The sequence below is a fragment of the Ylistrum balloti genome, unplaced genomic scaffold (assembly GCF_031769215.1).
Source record: "Ylistrum balloti isolate Yb309-2 unplaced genomic scaffold, AGI_CSIRO_Ybal_v1 Utg369874, whole genome shotgun sequence".
Lineage (NCBI taxonomy): Eukaryota > Metazoa > Mollusca > Bivalvia > Pectinida > Pectinidae > Ylistrum > Ylistrum balloti.
Genome location: NW_026782015.1, coordinates 2,246,378 through 2,260,960, shown reverse-complemented (window position 1 = coordinate 2,260,960; position 14,583 = coordinate 2,246,378). Strand labels below are relative to the sequence as shown.

At 34.9% G+C, this 14,583-nt stretch overlaps 1 protein-coding gene across 1 annotated transcript; it reads left to right on the top strand.

Moving 5' to 3' along the window:
* The first annotated feature begins 334 nt into the window (after positions 1-334).
* On the top strand, positions 335-13,508 carry LOC132546100 (uncharacterized). The gene is made up of 11 exons (XM_060209795.1): positions 335-460; positions 1,231-1,302; positions 1,665-1,800; positions 2,289-2,398; positions 2,655-2,729; positions 3,856-3,997; positions 9,093-9,140; positions 9,907-10,032; positions 10,246-10,818; positions 11,425-11,563; positions 13,316-13,508. The coding sequence occupies exons 1-11, from the start codon at positions 335-337 to the stop codon at positions 13,506-13,508; spliced, it is 1,740 nt and encodes a 579-aa protein (XP_060065778.1).
* The last annotated feature ends 1,075 nt before the right edge of the window (positions 13,509-14,583 follow it).

Sequence of the window (14,583 nt, the reverse complement as noted above, 5' to 3'; positions counted from 1 at the left end):
CTCTCACTGACTCGGTAAACGCTGTCATGTCCGACAATCACTGCATTTAGTAAAATTAATAAATGATAAAGACCAACAGAAAAAAGATGCATTTTTCTTACTTTTGCCTTGATAAACGTTTAGATTGAATGTAAAAACATAGCATGTGGTTAAAATGATATATGTAGATATATATATATATATAAAGAAAGAAAAATAAAGAAAAAAGAACAAAATTAGATTAAAACATAAAGATATGCAACGGTGATATTTGTGGTCAGATACCAACTACATTTCTATATTAAAACCTGTCTTTATATACTATACAAAATTATTCCATTATGCACCAAGAACAATGTATCTGTGGTTTCTTTTCATTTCTATTGATTTTTCATCTACAGAGGGAATATCATGTTTTTCATGTGATTCTGCCGAGGCTCCTGATCAGTGTACACAACTAACACAGTGTGGTCCAGATGATGTATGTATAACCTGTCCGTGCTTATCATTGGTGTGAAATAAATCACAAATATTATATTCCCATTTTCGAATACTTCACGTCAGATATCAACACAAATTATGTATTAATCAGTTCTTTATATAATGAACTCGATACAGGACCTAAATTCAATTTCTGACTTCTTTATCTCATGTACAGATTGACTTTAAACTTCTACAATTGAGTTAAATGTTATCCTTAAATGATTATCTAGAACGTAGTGTACAGAAAGTAATTACCTCAGTCATGATTGCTGTATTTGTGCTTAGAGACATAAAAAACACAGTAAATAGGATATTCAATATTCATTGAGTCTATCCTGTGTATGTGTGAATGTATTTAATTGATTCCTAAGTACTGGCTTTGTTTTTGGATCTGACTGGTGAAACACTCCACTCTCTTTAAACATGTACTAATCGTTGACCGATATCAAGATCAAAGTCTGGTAAAAAATATTAGCATCCCTTTTGGTGCTTGGGACAATAATGCCGTTCACACATATATATATAATGTATCATTAATTCCTTAATATAATTTCACAGAAATAGTGAATAGAGCGAAATACATCACTGTTCCTTATAACTTCGTGTCTTTGTCACCTCGTTAATGCTTTAAAGAGAGATCTGTCTCTGATATGTATCGTATTCACGATCTGTTTAGATAAGTAGCTATACATAGTTATAACAACTAGTGAGACAACTACCTGCATTGTGTTGTTTAGCATATCAACTCATAAAACCATTATATTATAGGTATGCTACCTAGAACATTATGTCCGGAGGGATGGAAAAAGATTATACAGAGGCGGTTGTAGAAGCAAAACGGTACTACAAATTGTTATAGTCAGACACAAAGACAAGTTTGTATAATCAATACCGTTTATTGAATAAATATATCTATACAGAATCTATTACTTATTTCAGAGAGAGCTACAACTTAAGTTCTAGTTTAGTAATGTGTAAGAAATTCTTACAGGCACACAAGTAAAACAATTTTTCATGACGCGTGCTATCATGATTAAATTTGTTAATAGCAGCGTCACAAGGTTAAACACGATATTACTATAAGCTGTGTCTCCGAAAAACATCTCTATTTAAACATATGCACGTGATCAATGCACATTGTCCGGTTTATTATTGGTATGGGAAACACACGTTACAAATTAATGCAAATTCCTTTGTTGCAGGTGTGCCATATTCAAACATGTTTATCAAACAAAGTGAAATCTGACCCAATACTTGTTGGAAAACGAGATGATTCCGTAGGAACTATTTGCGCCGAGTGCTGTAACAGACAGCTTTGTAACCTCAAGCTGTGTAACTGTTAGTATAAGTGTTGCAATTCTACTACAGTAACCTACTGTTGTATCAGTCATAGTGGTATAACATATAGCAGTCTTATACAGCCGTTAACGTTTTTGCTGTTTCCTTGATAGAATAAGATATGGAATTCTAATATAGCATGTAGCTGTGATGCTTTTTGTGGTATCAGTTTTAGCAGAACTAATATAGGATGTAGCTGTGCTTTTTCCTGTGGTATCAGGGTATCAGTTTTAGCAGAACCGTTGACATTCTGATATAGCATGTAGCTATGCTGCTTGTGTAATATCTAAGCATGGTAAAATAACACACAACTGGTTGTGAATAACTATATTCATTGTAAGGTAGCACACAGCTGTATATACCACCCATTCTTGTATAACTCTAGACATTGTTAAGTAACACACAGTTCCTTTTCCTTAGCGCCTCTGAAATATTAAATCATGTTTAAAGTACTTGTCCGATGATATACCAGCATTGATTTTATTCAGTTGACAGGATAAGTGACGATGACCCAAATAAACCTCCGAGATGTTACAGTTGTGATGATATTTTACATCCAGAAAAATGCGGAGGCATGAAAATATGCAACTTGAATGAAGTGCGTAAACGACAACTATTATCATTATTTAGTCTGCATGCAGATTATTAAATATCTATCTCTTTGGTCAATAACTTATAATACATAAAACTTGTAAACAGTTTTTAGCTCTTCTCCTTGTAGGAATTAAATAAATGATAATGAAACCATTTCTGAAGATAACTACTGCTTACAATACGATACAGATCAATAATTGGATTTGTCTAGAGTTCATTACGGTGAAGTGCGTTAAGATATGTTTTGCTTTTTTCCACAGCAATGCAGGGTAGAAGTGTATTTTTCTAACATTCACAAAGAAATTCGATATCGCAGTGACTGTTACAGAGCAGCGGTGAGTAGTGCTGTTGGGGTAGTCTCTTATTGTAAATGTTTTCTGACCTATAATCTATCTTGATTGATGTAAATATATAATGTTGTTGTTACGACATACCTTGTGGTGACTCACAAAGTTTTAGTGAGTTGAGAAAAATCCTAAATTACCAGTTTCATTAATTTAAACTCCATCGTGTGTGTTCTATTATTGTGTAAGTCTGACATATTTGGCAACATCTGATAAGCTTTATAACCTCCCTTTTTGTGAATAGTATTTTTTTTCATTCAACTAGTGTTAAAAATTACATACATCCTTATAATCTGTAATGGAGATTATTACTTTAACACCAAGATAGTTGCGATGTCGCTTTGCCTTTCCATTATGTGCTTAATATATATACCACCGATTCCTATTAATAATACAAGACGTGATATGTTGGACACTAAATTGATTTTTTTTGTTTTTGTTTTTTTTATTATCATTTTTAATAAAATTGTTTATTTTGTACTCCTGAAGTTTGATAATTTCTGTTGAATTTTAGTAATATTGTATCATAATATGATAAGACGAAGCCGTTGATTGATATGATTAAATCTATGTGGTCGTAGAACCGCTTCCTATATTGTATTTTTTCTAGGTTGGATTGTGATAAGGAAATTCTTATATCCGTGCAATATTTACTAAAAATCTAGATTAAATTCTAAAAAGTGCTTTAAATTATTTATGTATGTTGAGGACAAGCAGATTTGTTTTACTTAAACTACAGCTGATATTCAGATTGTTAAAGAAAAGGGAGATGTTTCCCAATTATAATTTCATTCAGAAAACTGTGTTTCTGTCTGATGGTATTGTTGCTATTAGCCTCGTTTCCATTTGATTATATTGGATTACTTGGATTTACCAATAACTCGGGAGACGTCGATTTTAAGTAATAAGTTTTGTTATCTTGTGAATATTTGGTAATTTCTTGTTGAAATTAAAAAAATAATCATTGATTTGATTGGCAATATTGTCAAAAGGAAGAAAACCTATTTGTTAAAATATGGGAAATTATGAACATCAACCCCCACCATTTTAACGTAGCATTATATTACTTGTTATTTCATATACGTATCAACGTGTTACTATGTTTCTCTATTCTAAGGAGTGCAATGGGCCACAAGACTTTCACCTTCCCGCCGAATCAGTTGGGAGACGTAATACTGAACAAGAAATAACTAACATACAAATATTGTCTGAATGTTGTAACACATCTTTGTGCAATAACTTCAATCCTTACAACAAAAGTAAGTAAACAACGCGATATGGTTCCCTAAAGAAGGTATGTCTGGTAGACAAGCACGATATGGTTCCCTAAAGAAAGTATGGCTGGTAGACAAGCACGATATGGTTCCCTAAAGAAATTATGTCTGGTAGACAAGCACGATATTGTTCCCTAAAGAAAGTATGGCCGGTAGACGAGCACGATATTGTTTCCTAAAGAAAGTATGTCTGGTAGACAAGCACGATATTGTTCCCTAAAGAAAGTATGGCTTGTAGACAAGCACGATATGGTTCCCTAAAGAAAGTATGGCTGGTAGACAAGCACGATATGGTTTCCTAAAGAAAGTATGTCTGGTAGACAAGCACGATATTGTTCCCTAAAGAAAGTATGGCTGGTAGACGAGCACGATATTGTTCCCTAAAGAAAGTATGGCTGGTAGACAAGCACGATATTGTTCCCTAAAGAAAGTATGTCTGGTAGACAAGCACGATATTGTTCCCTAAAGAAAGTATGGCTGGTAGACAAGCACGATATGGTTCCCTAAAGAAAGTATGGCTGGTAGACAAGCACGATATGGTTTCCTAAAGAAAGTATGTCTGGTAGACAAGCACGATATTGTTCCCTTAAGAAAGTATGGCTGGTAGACGAGCACGATATTGTTCCTTAAAGAAAGTATGGCTGGTAGACAAGCACGATATGGTTCCCTAAAGGAAGTATTGCTGGTAGACAAGCACGATATTGTTCCCTAAAGAAAGTATGTCTGGTAGACAAGCACGATATGGTTCCCTAAAGAAAGTATGTCTGGTAGAGAACACCATATAGTTCACAAAAGTAATTATGTCTGGTAAACAACACCATGTGTTTACATTACGAAAGTATGTTTGGCAGACGACACCATGTGTTAACATAAGCCAAGTTTGTCTTGTAAACAATTCCATGAGTTTCCCAAAGAAGTGTGTCTGGTAGACAACACGCTATGTTAATATAGAAAGTGTGTCTAATAGACAACACCATGTGTTTACATAAGGAAAATGAGTCTAATAGATACACCATGTGTTTACTTAAAGAAAATGTGTCTACTAGACAACAACATGGGATTACATAAAAAAAATATGTCTAGAAGACATCACAAAGTGTTTAATCAAAACAAGTGTGTCCAGTAGACAACACCATATGTGTACATAAGGAAAGTTGTCAATCAGGCAACACCATGTGTTTACTTAATGGAAGTGTAGTAGACAACACCACGTGTTTATATCAAGAACGAAAATGTGTCTAGCAGACCACACCATGTGTTTATTAATCGAAAATGTGTTTGGTAGACAACATCCTGTGATTACTTACGGAAAATGTGTTTGGTAGACAACATCCTGTGATTAGTAACACAAAATGTGTTTGATAGACAACATCCTGTGATTGCTTACACAAAATGTGTTTGGTAGTCACCACAATGTGTTTCTTATACAAAGTGTTTGTTTCAAGAAAGTGAGTCTAGTAGACAACATCCTGTGATTACTAACACAAAATGTGTTGGATAGACAACATCCTGTGATTACTTACACAAAGTGAGTTTCGTAGACAACATCCTCTGTTGACATAAAGAAAGGGAATCTGGTAGACAACATCCTGTGGTTACTTACACAAAATGTGTTTGGTAGACAACATCCTGTGATTACTAACACAAAATGTGTTGGATAGACAACATCCTGTGATTACTAACACAAAATGTGTTGGATAGACAACATCCTGTGATTACTAACACAAAACGTGTTGGATAGACAACATCCTGTGATTACTAACACAAAATGTGTTTGGTAGACAACATCCTGTGATTACTAACACAACATGTGTTGGATAGACAACATACTGTGATTACTTATTAAAGAAAACATGTCCAGCAGACAATATCTTGCGTTTACCTTACGAAACTGTGTCTACAATAGACACCCTTGTGCTTATTTATGGAAAGTGTGTCTCGTGGACAACGCCATGTGCTAACTCAAAGAAAGCATGACTAGTAGAAAACAAAATGTGGTTGAATCAAGAAAGGGTGTCTAGGAGGTTTAATTAGGAGAAGTGTATCTAGTAAAAAATAGATGTGTTTACTACAGGAAAGAGAGCTGGTAGACACCACAATGAGTATACGTCAAGGAAGAATGTTTATTACACAACTACTTGTGTTTATATAAAGAAAGTGTGTCTGGTAGACATCTCTTTGTGTTTATTTCAAGGAAGTGTGTCCATTAGACATAACCAATATGTTTTCATAAGAAAATTCATCAAGTAGACAACACAAAGTGATTGCATACGGAAAGTGTGTTTAGTGGACAACACATGTGTTTTCTTAATGTGTTTATTTTAAGAAATTGTGTTTAGTAGCCAACACATGTGTTTTCTTAATGAACGTGTCCCTAATACACAACAGCGTGTTAACTTAAAGAAAATGTCTCTCGTTGACAACATTTGTGTTTACTTTAAGAGAGTGTGTCTGGTGAGCAAACCATGAGTTTTCTTAAAGGAAGTGTGTCTAGTAGGCAAAATCAAGTGTATAAATAAGGTAAGTTTTTCTACTAGACAACAACATGTGTTTACATAAGGAAATTGGGTCTAGTAGACAACACCTTTTGTTTACATAATGAAAGTGAGTCTTGTAGACAAAGGCATGTGTTTTCTCAATAAAAGTGTCTCTAGAAGACAACACCAAGTGTTTATCTGAAGAAAGTTCAATTAGTAGACAATGACATGTGTTAACCGAAAAACAATGTGTGTAGAAGACAATATTATGTGTTATTACATAAAGAAAACGTGTCTAGTAGATAAAACCATTTGTTTACCGAAAGACAAATACAGTTTTACATAAGGAAAATTTGTCTGTAGTCAAAACAATGTGTTTTCAAAAGGAAAGTGTGTATAGTAGACAAGACCATGTGTTTTCAAAAGGAAAGTTTATATAGTAACCAAGACCATGTGTTTTCAAAAGGAAAGTGTGTTTAGTAGACATGACCATGTGTTTACATAAGGAACGTTTTTTAGTAGACAAGACTGACGTTTTACATAAGTTTGTCTTGTTAACAAACTTACGTATTTATGAAAAGACAGTGTGTATAGTAAACAAAACAAAGTACGTGTAGTAGGCAAAACCATGTGTTGTCTAAAGGAAAATGTGTCTGGTAGGCAAAAATATGTGATTTTTTCAAGAAAGTGTGTCCATTAGGCAAGACCACGTATTTTCATAAGGAAAGTGTGTCATGTACACAGCATCAGTATGGCTCTTAAAGCGGCATCATGTATTTACATAAGGAAATTGTGTGTTTTAGACAACACCATGTGTTTACATCAGGTAAATTTGTCTAGTAGACAACAACACTTGTTGACGTGAGATGTATAGTAGACAACACCATGTGTTTACCTAGGAAAAGTTGGTCTTATAGCGGTTACATATATTAACATTAGGAAATTGTGTGTAGTAGATAACACCATGCGTTTACTTAAAAGAAGTTTATCTAGTAAACAACACTGTGTTCACATAAGAAAAGTGCCTCTTGTACACAAAGCTGTGTGTTTTCTTTATGAAAGTGTGTCTAGGTGACAATACCCTGTGGTTACATAAGGAGTGCGTCTAGTGGAAAACACCATATGTTTATACAAAAATGTTTGTCTAGTAGGCAAAACCATGTGTACACATAAAGTAAGTGAGTGTAGTAGACAACAAGTTGTGTTGACATGATGAAAGTGGATCTAGTAGACAACAATTTGTGTTGACATGATGAAAGTGGGTCTAGTAGACAACAACTTGTGTTTTAAATAAAATAAAATATGTCTAGTAGACAAAACCATTTATTGACAAATTGAAAGAGTGTCTAGTAAACAACACCATGAATTTACTTTAAAATAGTGTGTCTAAAAGACAAATACATGTTTTTACATAAGAAAAATTTGTCTAGTAGACAAAACTATTTGTTTTCTAAAAAAGTGTGTTTAGTAAACAACTCCGTGTGTTTGCATACGGAAAGTTTGTCTAGTAGACAAAACCAGGTGTTTTCTTAAAGAAAATGTGTGTAGTAGACAACACCATGTGTTTACATAAGGAACGTTTGTCTAGTAGACAAGAATAACGTTTTAAATAAGACAAGTGTTTCTAGTTAACAAACTCATATTTTTATAAAAAGAAAGTGTGTATAGTAAACAAACCAAAGAACATGTAGCAGACAAAAAACCATGTGTTTTCTTATAGAAAATTTGTCTGTTAGGAAAACGTATGTGTTTTCTTAAAGAAAATGTGTCTGGTAGGAAAAAGTATGTGTTTTCTTAAAGAAAATGTGTCTGGTAGGAAAAAGTATGTGTTTTCTTAAAGAAAATGTGTCTGGTAGGAAAAGGCATGTGTTTTCTTAAAGAAAATGTGTCTGGAAGGAAAACGCATGTGCTTTCTTAAAGAAAATGTGTCCAGTAGGCAAAATCAAATCTTTTCTAAACGAAACTGTGTTCATTAGGCAAAACCGTTTGTTTACATGTTGTTGAAGTCGAGAGAGAATCTGAACTCAACTTTAGGAAGAAACAAGTACTATCTTTAGTCCAGCCTTATTGGTTATTACACGGTGGGTGTTTAATGGAGCTCGTTTACATGACCTATAATCGGCATCATGATGACGCTACCTGATTGTCAATGGCTTCACGAGTGCCAAAAAGACTGAATGAGATCTTTTTGTAAAGTTATGCTGTAACCTGGCGTTAGGACAAACCAGCACACACCATTCCCTTGTCCCTATTAATTTCCTTGTCAGTTTTACGTAATTGAGTTTGTCTTTGTGTAATATTCGCCAAAACTTTAACCTTCGAATTACTTTTTTTGCAAATTGTGAGTAGTGTAATGCGATTCATGTTGATATCTTTTATCTCTTCAACACCATCTATGTGGTAAATCACATTTATCCAAACCTTGGATCATTGTGTACGTCTTTGAACAGTCGACGTTCAAAGTTAAGCAAAAGTACCTGTCTCGGTCTCAATCACACACTACAAACCGACATACTTCAATACATTTCTGTCACTTAAAATTGTGTTCTTCAATGTTGACATTTCATTGATTTTTATCACCAATTGATATGTTTAATTTACAGCTGGCCATGACAGCGTTGGCAAGATCACGGCAGTGGATACCAATTGTCGTAAGTATAACAGCATTATCACACTCAACATATTCCCAAGCGTTATCAAAACTCAAAATGAAAAAATCATCCTCTAGAGAAACTTTTGAAGCTGTTCTGCAAAGACACCATAGCTAGTTGAAGTAACATTTAAAACATACTTCGGGATTTCTGTTCCAAGAAGTATCTGATACTACTACATAAAATACTGGGATTTTAGATCTAAAGCATATCGAACAAAAATTACTCAAAGATGTTTACTTTTGATAGAATTGAATACGGAAGCTTGTTGAAATCTAATTATTTGTGACTTTTCAACTGAAACCACACTTACTTCTTTCGTTGGAAATAGAAGGTAACCATTTAGATAAGTATCAGGATTCAAAAATGCTTATATAATTTTCACACAATAATTACCCCATGGGTTTCAGAACTGTTCAGCAGGTATATTGATGACCGTCTCTCTCTAGGTTGGATGATATAAATAAATATCTGTATTCCGATTATAAAGCTTTTTTTGTAATTTTCGGAGAGCTTGGCTTCATAATTTGGGGAAAATTATATTTACGCTTGACATCAAGATTAGCTAACCTTTATCTACTATTTCAGATATTGCTGCTTAGAGAAAAAGCTAAGAGAATGTTATCTTACTACATCTATTCACTGGGTGTTTACACACTCGTGGCTGAAGTAGACTCGATGTTAAAACATGCAGTTCGAAGCAGTATAAAGATAATTTTCTAATTTTATGGCTTTTCTACTGAAAATTTATTTCTTTTTCTAAAAGCTACAACACCAACTACAGCTGGTACTCTTACAACGACTACAACCTCTACAACGACTACAACCTCTACAACTACAACGACCATGCCAACTACAACCAAACTAACAACTCCAAAACCAACTACTCCAAGTAGGATACTTTATTCTTTTCTTTTTTTTTTTTTTTTTTGCGCGCTTCCTTCGCTTTTCTGGTCAAAACAGAACATGCAAATGCTTGTGGTGCTTTAATTGTTTTTGCCTTGTTTTTGAGAGGAGCAAAAATAGTTTAATCAGAGGGTAATGCTTTACAGGTTAATGATAAAACTTTCCTCTGTCTTTGTATCACCACTATCAACAATTACAGCAACGACAACCACGCCTACAACTACCACCACGCCTACAACTACCACCACGCCTACAACAACCACGCCGACAACCACCACTACGCCAACAACCACCACCACGCCAACAACCACCACCACGCCTACAACGACAACTACGCCTACAACGACAACCACGCCAACAACCACCACCACGCCTACAACTACCACCACGCCTACAACAACAACCACGCCTACAACTACCACCACGCCCACAACCACCACGCCGACAACCACCACTACGCCAACAACCACCACCACGCCTACAACCACCACCACGCCTACAACGACAACCACGCCTACAACAACAACCACGCCTACAACCACCACCACGCCCACAACAACCACAACGCCTACAACCACAAGCACGCCTACAACAACCACAACGCCTACAACCACAACCACGCCTACAACCACCACCACGCCCACAACCACAACCACGCCAACAACCACCACCACGCCCACAACCACCACAACGCCTACAACTACCACCACGCCTACAACTACCACCACGCCTACAACCACAACCACGCCAACAACTACTACATTGGTACCGAGTAGGTCGATGGCATATTCAAAAGGAAGAAACTTGTTAATGATATTTTTTATACAGTATTAACTAATTTCATATTCCTGTACTTTATTGGATAATTTGCTTCTGGTAAAGGTTTGTGCTTGCGGTGTTTCTCCTTTGACGTTGATCTCGTTGCGATATTTTGACTGCATTTGTATAAAACTGAAGTAAAAGACCATTATTGTCATATGTTCGACAATAAAATCTTTAAATCACAAACAAGTATATTTTGAAAGTATTATCAAAGTGAATATATAAGGTTTTTTTTAGTATACAATAGAAATATTCCATAATACTTATTTACATAAACATGGGAAAATGTATTCAATTAAACGTAACATGTAGTCTGAAACAAGACTGCTGACACCAACTGAACGTTCTAGGAACAAACTGCACACTTATAACTACATAGAAACGAAAAGTGTTATAACGGCCGATCGGAAAGAATGCTAACAATGATAGGATGTGATTATATAAAACCGTATTAAGTCTATCATTAGACGATTTTTAACAATCATACAGTTCATTACACTTTGTACTATATAATTGATATACCCCAGAGCCTAAGTAATCCACTCATGTGTTGCAGCTTCATGTTATGTATGTAATGGACCGCCATTTGTTTGCGAGTCACACGTGAGGCGTCAGACATGTAGCACCGTGGACCAGCAGTTCTGTCTCAACAGGTTTGTCAACAACGACGACGGCACGAGATCTGTGTTTAGAAGGTAAACGTTTCATTTACCTACATAAGTATTTTTTCTTTAAATTGTTAACTTTTACGATATCTTCTTTTTAAATTGCATTTTTGTAAAAGCTATACCTGACATAAACATGTGGTATCAGTTATACTTTGTTTTGTATCATACAAAACATGACGGTCATGTGATATCAGTTATAATTTGTTTTGTATGTCATGTGATATCAGCTATACTTTGTTTTGTATGTCATGTGATATCAGCTACACTTTGTTTTGTATGTCATGTGATATCAGCTACACTTTGTTTTGTATGTCATGTGATATCAGTTATACGTTGTTTCGTATGTCATGTGATATCAGTTATAATATGTTTTGTATGTCATGTGATATCAACTATACTTTGTTTTGTATGTCATGTGATATCAGTTGTAATTTGTTTTGAATGTCACGTGATATCAGTTGTAATTTGTTTTGTATGTCACGTGATATCAGTTATAATTATTTTGTATGTCATGTGGTGTCAGTTATGATTTGTTTTGAATGTCACGTGATATCAGTTATAATTATTTTGTATGTCACGTGATATCAGTTATAATTATGTCATGTAGCATTCTAGGCTGTGTATCGCCTGAAGATTAAACCTTACCTTGTACTTTCATGATTGACATAATGATCTCAACAGATTTTTTTTTTATCTTGTTCGTATTTCGATATTTTGTTTTCGTGTGCTAGGAAATATATCTTCGTTCTTAAATTGATTTTTAATTTATATTAGAGATCGTCTGGTTCCATGGATTTACCTGTTATACAGTTACTTTGTCTTTCCTGTTTGATACACTGAAGTATGCAGATTTTCCCCATAGAGTGCTTTAAAAGAAACGTATCTCTTTCTGGTATTTTGTACATATGCCCGTTAACGTCCGATATAAATGTATTCACGAACTTCATGCCTGGTGCCTGCAAATCATGGGAATGATCGGAGGTGCTGCCATCATTTTAATAGTGTAATACTCATTCTTTTTGTCATTATTCACACAAGTTGTGTATCAGGGCGTGTTGTACAGTGCCCTTAAAAAGTTCATCTTTAGTACAAAGAGTGATTGACAACTGTAGTTTTGAGAGCTTTCGAAAATCTCTGATTCAGAATTCAAATAACAATTTTTGACAATAGTTCACGGTTCACCGAACGGAAGAAAGTGTAAAGTCAGCTGACAAATTTGTCACGACGCATTTCGTCACAATAACATTTTTTTTATTCTGTATACATTCATCCCAGCCTCTATTGATGAATATCAATCTCTACATTGCCTTGTTTTATCTGGATATATCGAATACAAAAAATAAACTTTAAAATTCAGAATTGATGAAAAACAAGCAAAATGTTGAAATTATCCTGTTGGTCGTATAACCATCAGAAAAGGAAATTAAAGAAACGACCAACTCGTCTCATCAGACTATGTCTAGACTCCCTATAACACTAAAATAAAAATTATAGCAGGTATATATTTCTACTAAACTGCATGACATGGGTGACGATTTCGGTCTTTAATAGGTAACAACCCTCCTTCACTATCGTACGTTGTTTACATGTAACAGGTGATGCGACATTCAAGGCTGCATGACATGCAGTGTTGATTTTGTGTGAAGAAACAGTCATAGTTTAACCTTGTTTCGATGAGTTTGACTTACTCTTCTGTTAATATGTCGTTATGTTTAATTTAAAATTCATTGTTAGATATAAGACCAGTCTTTACGATATAACATTATTCTCTACGACCAGCTGCGGCACGGAGAACGACTGTAAGATACAGTGGCTGGCAGCGACGTCCGACCGACATGAATGCACTGACTACGACACAACGCAACTACATCTGTATAGCTTCGAATGCACGTATTGTTGCACGTCGGCCTTCTGTAACCGCGACCTAGTGCCGGCTAAAGCCGACTTGTACGTCGGAATTAACCAAGGATGACGTCGGCATGGCGTCCCATCACTGCTAACGTATGATTGAATATTCATTGCTTTGGAGAATAAATATTGCTGTGTCTGGTAACAGTTTGTTTATCTTTAGTGAACGGTATCCGAACTTGTATCGTAAACATGTTTCTTGTAAAAATACATTGATTTGTATTACTTGAACATATATATTAGTTACAAGCCATATATATATATATAGAGAGAGAGACAGACAGAGAGAGAGAGAGAGAGAGAGAGAGAGAGAGAGAGAGAGAGAGAGAGAGAGAGAGAGAGAGAGAGAGAGAGAGAGAATTAATCACTTAACATGACAAACAAATATATCACTAAGGTTTTCAGGCCTCGCGGCCATCTTCAGGTGATTACATTACATGTACATTACATTGTCATGTTAAGTGATTAATTTTCTCTGTATATACGATACACAAAGTTTTTATCTTTTATATATATATATAAATATACTGAGAACAGATAAGTATAATATAGGGAGATGTATCGCATCATGTATGTTTTAAACCACAGTTCACAGTTAACTATCATAAAAATAGACTACATATCAATGGTGATTATATATAAGGTATACATCTGACCTAGGTCACAACCACTTTGATGTCAGCACAATAGATTAGCTTTGATTCGAAAAATCCGGTATCCCTCCTCCCGAACACACTCTTTTCGGAGTGTATGTAAGACAAGGGGAAAGAAGGTTGCAAAATCGTCTCCCTACTTCTTGGTATCCAGAATGGTTAAACCATAGACTTTTCAATCGAAAAATAAACTTAACCTTAGGAACTTTTGTCGAAGTTATGCAAGAATTTATACCAGGTACCAATGTTAGATAGGATACAACAGGCATGACTATTCGATAACGTTAACGTAAATTATCATTCTCGCAATCCAATTGTAAAAAAACTTTATATAAACTCCCGAGTGATTGGTCGTATTTAGTTCCGTTCGGTTTACATGACAACGCTTGAACTTGAAATTAACTCCTATAGCTGTACTGTTGGTGAAGAAAGCTGATATACAGTCATCATTATTTTTTACGGTCAATTGTTATGTCACATGTTGAG